Source organism: Ambystoma mexicanum, chromosome 5p (genome assembly GCF_040938575.1).
Source record: "Ambystoma mexicanum isolate Mex_15411 chromosome 5p, UKY_AmexF1_1, whole genome shotgun sequence".
NCBI lineage: Eukaryota > Metazoa > Chordata > Amphibia > Caudata > Ambystomatidae > Ambystoma > Ambystoma mexicanum.
The window spans coordinates 1,098,730,286-1,098,737,678 of record NC_090930.1 but is presented as its reverse complement, the minus strand read 5'-3'; the positions used below and the strand labels follow the sequence as shown (position 1 = coordinate 1,098,737,678).

The 7,393-nt window shown below is 44.4% G+C and overlaps 1 protein-coding gene across 1 annotated transcript in view; it reads right to left on the bottom strand.

Moving 5' to 3' along the window:
• Window positions 1–3,726: 3,726 nt before the first annotated feature.
• MBOAT1 (membrane bound O-acyltransferase domain containing 1) overlaps window positions 3,727–7,393 on the bottom strand; it is a 773,590-nt gene continuing 769,923 nt past the window's right edge. The window contains exon 13 of the mRNA XM_069613577.1: window positions 3,727–4,099. Coding sequence (XP_069469678.1) covers window positions 3,976–4,099 — 124 coding nt within the window. The 3' untranslated portion in view covers window positions 3,727–3,975. The remainder of the gene's footprint in view (window positions 4,100–7,393) is intronic.

Genomic DNA, 7,393 nt, shown 5'->3' with positions numbered 1-7,393 from the left:
TCTTCCCTGCTGATGTCCCCGACTGCTCCACGCGCTGGTCACTGGCTACCCTCTGAACTCGGGCCCAGTCTCCTGCATGTTCAGTTGCCCTTGCACTGCCTCTGGGCTCCCCCTGCACTTGAAGGTCTGTACCTGCAACCCTACAGTCCTTTCTCACTGCGCTTATGAGCCACCCGCTGGCTGAATTTATTGAGTTACTTGCCCTTCTCCCCTCCATCTTCCCCACACTTGCACGATATGAATGATACAAGGCCTAGTAAGATCATTGTTTTTGTCCTCCCTTTGTTTCCCCTCCTTGTCTTGTCGTGCCTAGAAACACTTGTGTACATGCGCGTTATAAATGTCATATCATATCTTAATATATCATTGTGTCTATGGGATAGTTCATTCTGGTCCTTCTCGAAAGGATTCGCTTTAACATGTGCCCTCTTCGGGGGCGGCTAGGGTGCAGAAAAAAAGTATTTCTTCTGTCACCTTTACATTGTACGTAGCACAAGATCTCAAAAGCAGCTTTGCCATAGCCTTCTTACCGCTCCTCAGTGCCAAGAGACTCTGCCACTTAATAGGGATAAATACAGACACATCAGCCCCAGTTTTAACGCTGATTGCTGCCAACCACTCTGCAGATAGCTGTGTGGGCATGACATCATTCCTTCTGTTGTAATATAATGGAACGATTAATAATATAAATAGAAAAACCTTGTAGCAGGAAATGTCATTATGAAGCCACAGTCGCCATGGTTGTTAGAACTATGAATAAGGCACTCACTTCGGGAGGTGGGCCCTGGAATCAGTAAGCAGTACGAGGTGGGCCCTGGCATCGGTAAGTGGTGATGAACAGATGTTGGCAATAGTAAACAGGACAAAGGCGGGATTAGCATTTGGCGGTCGGCCTACCCAGAGTGTTTTGTATCTGAGAAGGCGGCAGGCAGCCGAAGGCTGCCTCTGAGATGGGACACTGCAGGAGGGCAGTGCTCATGTGCTCTAGAGAGAAATGGCAGGTGTAACAGACATTATTACTGAAATGGTTGGATTGTGCTCCCTGAAGCGACAGAATGCATCGACACAAGACTCTGCCTACTTTCTAAAGCCAAATGGAGTATTTGATAAGAGACCCATTCCCCGCGCTGTAAGAGATATTACAACTGAGTGAGGGTCAATGAACTTGTAACAACCAAGCTCATTGGCCCTCGCCGGGGCATTACACAGCCGACAAGGACTTACCTGACGAGGGCCCTCGCAGTTCTTTTTCACTCTCACGTCAGGCCGCCCTTGGAAGGGAGAAGGGATACACGTAGTTCCTTCTCTTTGTTCCATTGTGGCAATATGTTTTTTTTTGTTGCCTTTTTTCCCCCATTTGTTTTAATGGCTACCATGGAACGGGAAAAGGGACTATCTGTAGTCCCTTCTCCCGTTCCATGGCGGCCATCTTCTTTGTGCACTATGGCTGCCACGGAAAGGGAGAACTAACTACGTTTACCAATCCGTGGGAGGCATTTTATTACCGCTGCATAAACTGTTCCACCCAATCTTGAGTTGGGCAGAAAGTGGGAGTTTCACCTCCAGCTTTTTGCTGGAGGTAAAAATATCCACTTTCCGGCCATTTTTAAATAATAATGAGTATTCAAATAATTCCAACACATAGCTAAGATTTCCCGCCCCTCTCCAATTTTGTGGTGATTAGGATGGACAAGGATTTGAAATATACCAGTAGCATACTGAAATAAGTACTGACAAAATAAACATGTATGTTTCATTTATCAAAAGCAAGATGCTGATCGTGTGTCTCAGGCCTAATGTAATAGGCAGGAAGGGGAGCTGAATTGAAGGACTTCCTGATATATGAAAGGTGGCCTTTCAGACTGCCTGCCGTCTGATAGTGCTATTCCGATGTGCCCTCTGATATTACCTCACCGTTTGAAGGAGTATATGCTCTTTCTAGCCAATACTGCAATACCGATGAGACTTCACAATTACTTGCATTACCCATTCTGAAAAGTCTATTTTTATTATTTTCTATTAGTTGGCACTTTAGCACCACCCTAGAAGCTAAACATTTTGGCATAGGAGTACAGATATGAGGGTCATGTGATGTGATTAGGCACTCACAGATTGGGGATGTTGTTTGGCATTTTACCCACTTATTGACCACCCGTGGTCATGCTAGTCTCTATGGCCTTTCCCATCCACTAGGCTCCACTCCCTGCCCAAAACACACCCTCTTGTGATCTCTATTAGAAAGCTCTATCGCACAGTAATATCAAACGCTGTGATTGTGTGGTTATTTCTGCGCAGTATTCTGAGAGTTAATGGCTTAATTGCAGATGTAAAGGAGCAGCACCAGATATAATTAAAACATGTTTTAACCAGGTATGGCGTCATCCAATGGATTTATCAGCAACACGTGTGTCATTGCATCTATTCGTTGCACTGAAATCCTGTTAAAAATAAGCATTTGCAAAGCCAACTATTTGGCTTAGATATAGATAATAGACATTTGCCAGGCACTGACATCATAATCGCAAGTGGCATTCAGACCATTTACCATTTTATGGCCTGCTAGTAACATAATGGCAGTGCCCGGCAAATGCCTATCCCATGCCCACACAAAGGCCAACACTGTTGGCTTTGCTTATGCTTGTTTTCCAGAATGTTATCAACCCTTAAAGAGGAAATTACCTGTGGGAAAATCATATCCTCTTAATCCACAGCAACATTTGATTGAATGTCCTGGTGCCCCAGGGAGCTTACCTTAAAGCTGGAGAAATTATCTTAAACATTCTCAGTAACGCACTGCTGACCACAGCTTCTCATGATCTAAACTTGGCGACTACAGTGAGGTGTTGGCGGCAGCTCACCCGACACCTGCCTGTTGAAGGTATTGGCGGGAAATACAGATGGCGCGAAAGATGGCATGGGCAATGTGCGGGGTGAATTCAGTGGGAGTTCTCATTTAAGTCAAAGGAGCTGCCAGAACAATGGACTTCAAAAACATAATGCTCAACTAGCAACATTGTGATGGTTACTTTACTCCTGTTCCTTCCCTTGCAAACCTTCTCCAGAGAAGCCACTCTATATGCCTTGGGGGTCAGTCTCTGCCTTTCAGATTGCTTTAGTAATTCATCTTTTAGAGTAAGCAAATTAATTGATGAACACAGAGAGGATTGTATCCCAAAATACAAATATAAGGTATTTTCCCCACATAACTTTGGCAATCACATTCTCTCCTGATACATTATTCTTAATCAATAAATCGTGTATTTGACGGCTATGAAATCCTTCCTATTTGTTCTTGTCTGTATGGTGTGCTTGCGTTCAGTGAATTCAATTCTAAAATAAACCCTTGCTCGAAAATCAGCATTCTGCAAATCAGCATTGTGCATAGATTTAGCGTTCTGCCAATTTCTACTCTAGCTGATGTTCTTAGGAAGCAAGCTTTAGGTGCAGAAGTGTTGAAGCACTACCCGAACAAGGGATCTTGCACAAGGGTGGCAAAGTTGTTTCAGTCTTTCTAGTACCCAAAATATTTTGAAATGCAGCAGTGCTTTTCCCATGATTTTGATCAACGGAAGTGACGTATGATCGTAATCGTCAATGGAGCATTCATCTGCCTCTCTGTTCGCGAGACCACCATTCGATCATTAATCTCAGGCGGATCAAGAATCTTATCAAAATGATTGCTTCGCAATATAGACGTCCCATGTCAAAAATAAGACTTCAGAGGCCTGCCATGTACACAAAATAGATTAAAATACATTAAACAAATGTACTTTGTACAAAATAACATCTTATTTATACTATTAAAAAACATTCCCGCGTAGGCATGTACGTCTGCTGTGCCAGTGGGGAACGCGCAGTGCAATTTGTCGAGCATTCCTTCCGTTCCCGTTTGAGGTATTTTGTATTCTTTGGAATCTTCCTCTCCTGTGAGGAAGCTTGCTTCATGTTCCCTTTGGTACTCCTTTCCTTCAGGCTTCACTGCATCTTCATGTGATTAAGCACATTCTGAGGAGTCTTTTTTTGAGTCTGCCCCAGTGCTTTCGTTGGTAAAATTAATAACAGCAAGAGGCTTGCAATGTGAAAACAGAAGTACATTGATCTGTAAACAACAACACAAGAAAACACTCATTAGAAAAAATATCAAGGCAGCGTATCTTACATGGGGCCACTACAGGTGGCTACAGCAATGCAATATTTTAACGCAAAGTCACAAAATATGGTCTCCTTGACATGGACATTGTCTACTACAGAAAAGACAATAGCTCCACTCAATTTTGTCCCAAACACAAAACATGGAAACGTACACAATAAATCATTGTTTAAGGTATGTTCACAATTTCATAACTTCTCTGAAGGCCAAGCAGTTATTAAAAACAAGTATTGGCAACGCCAAAGAGTTTGGCATTTGCAGTTGTTTACTGAATTTTACATTCCAGACTCCCTCTGGAATAGCCTCCCTGCCGCCCTCCATCTTGATCTCACCTTCCGCCAGTGGCTCACTCTCTCCAGAGACCTGGTTCTCATAAGGCTGGACTACTGCAACAGCCTCTCTTTCAACCTCTGTGCCTCTGCTTTGAGCCCTTTGCAACTCATCCAGAACAGAACCGCAAGACTGAAATCCCTCCAGTCGCCCCATGGCTGTGAGGATCAAATTCAAGATCCTCTGTATTGTCCACAAGACTTTCTGGGGCCTGGGACCCACCTATCTGCAATGATGGCTACCTAAATACTGTTCTTCCCGAGCCCTCCGCTCATCTACCTCTAACCTTCTGCGAGTGAGCCAGTTCTCCAAGCAGAGATTTTAAGGGAGATCTTTAATATCAGCAGAGGCCTCCTTCTGAAATAGCCTCCCTGCCACCCTCCATCTTGAGCCTGATCTCCTTAAGTTCAGGAAACTCCATAAGACATTCCTTTTCTCCTCTTCCTTCTCTCTCCCTCTACCCTGTTAACCTCTCTCTCCGCCAGTGGATGCTGAAAATGTTGGGGGGGACATGACATCTGAAGAAAAGGTGCCCCAGCCAAATGAGTGGGGACAAAATGGTGTGCCATGAAAATTGGGGGGGGGACAAACACCCCTGTCCCCCCTAAAATTATGCCTATGCTCTCCGCTCTATCCCTCTCCCCCTCCCTTCCAACACAGATTGCTAACTGGCCGCCTAGTGTACCTCAGAGTATCACAGGTCACTGGCACCCTTGCTAGTCCACTCACACTTGCCTTCGGGCCTGCACTTGCCTCATCACTACGGCACTTGGTCAATGACCCATTAGAGAGGCATCTCTCAGCACATACCGCAGTTTCTGACTGACTGGGTGCACTTGGATTCCCCCTCTCCCCCAATCCCCTGCACTTGTTCTCACCTACCCCGACCCCTCCCTCTTCCGTACCGTCTGTGCACTTGCACGATCTCAACATACATTCCCTTTGAAGATCGTCTATTTTTCCTGCTCCCCTCCCTGCATGGTGGCTCCTAAATGCACTTGGAAAAATTGCAGAATCATCATCAGAACTATTTGCTGTTATCTACACTGTTAACTGTACTATATGCACTTCTCTGCCTGTGCAGACTTGTATCGTTCAGAAATTCAAGGGCTATGAATGAATGTTGTTTATTTCCCCTTGTTCCCTCCCTCCTTGAGCACTTTGAAACACTTGCCTTGTGTATAGGCGCTTTACAAATAAACATTACCATACCATACCATTTATAAGCAGGAACACAGTACACTAGGGCTCTATAATAATAATTGTTCATGTATAACATGCTTAATGCCAGGAGTGGTTTCTAAGTGCGGTATCGGGATTCAAACCAGTGTTGCGCTGCTTTGTCTTGCTTCCAAGACAAACGCATTGCCCCTGAGCTATCCTTCCTCCCCATGTACCCAGTATACTTCTTCCCCCATGTACCCAGTATTTTAAAACATGTCTGCAGGTTATTGTTTGCTGATATATAACCTTAGTAATAGACATAGTAGAAAGATTACCATTCACTGGGGTGTGCAGCATCATTTCATGATGTCTATTACTAATGTTGTGTGTCTGCCAACACTAACAGATATGTTTGTAACCTTTAAAGTAATCCTAATGATAGCAGGGTTGAGTTATGGTGGGTGGGAGCAGGCAAAGGAGGAGCTTGGGTGGGCAATAGTAGGTAGGAGTGAGCTGGCTGCATGGAGGAAGGAAGAGTTGAACCAGGATGTGTGGAAGCAGGCAAAGGTGATCTAGGGTGTGGGTAGTGTAAGGAACTCATGGTGGCAAAAGTAAATACAGACACAAATGATCACAGGTCAAGGGTGTTTATCAAACTGTAAATTCAGGGTGAAAAAATGCCTAAGCTAAACCTAAATCTAAAATGGGAGCAAGCGTTGACTATCAAATGAACAATAAGACAGTCCTTGTGGCGACTTGTCAAAGTAAAAAAGGCCTATACTAAAAATAAACTATTGCCAATTCATTACAGCTAATTACAAAAAGAGTGTGGGATAATAAATAAATACGTTTTCACAAATAATAAGTCAGGATATGATTGCCAGGGTTCTCCCTTCCCCGCGTTTTGAGCATGGCACAGCACACACTCAAGCTTTCCCAGCACAAGCCAACAGTTCCGTATCAGCTATCGGGTTCTTCGATGGTTAAGTCTCTTTCAATAAAAGTCTCTTGCCTTCGAGGCCTGATATTCTCAACAAACAAACACAAAGTTCAGTTCAACAAAAACTTTGGGTGATGGCTTCACTTCTGGGTCCCCCTCTTCTGGGCACAGACCCCCTTCAAGTTGCATTCATTAAGTCAACTAAACAATTCCTTTCTTAATGAACTTTGAGTGATGACTTTTCACTCCTGGATCTCCGTCGGCCGGGCTCGGACCCCAATTGACAAGGAGGACAATTCACTTCTCCTTGTTTTGACGAATCTTAATGTCTTTTTAAACAACAGCACAGGATTCACCCCTTTATGTCGGTCTCTCTCTGCCGGGTTCACTCTGGCCACCTTTTGCAACACAATTTACTGTTTACATCCCTCAGTAGGGTTCACTCATCCCTCAGTAGGGTTCACTTCTGTTATCACATTATTCCTAGGGTCCTCAGGCTTCAGCCCTTCCTAGTTAGCATTCCTCGGTCGGGTTCACTCTTGCCAACCTTTATGAAAACAGTTCACGATGGGACTTTAGACTTTGCCCCTTCTCGTTAGCATTCCTCGGTTGGGTTCACTCTTTAAACAGTACTTTGTTCCTGATTGTCGGCTTCCCTCTTCCGGGTTCACCTTCGGCAACTTTTACAACATACTGTTCATGCGCTCCGTTCACCAAGCGGGATTAATTTCCCTGGACTTCTCAATCATCTGTTGGTCAAAGACTTTCGACGGTACAGAGGATTTTACAGGACCCCTGTTTGACCACTT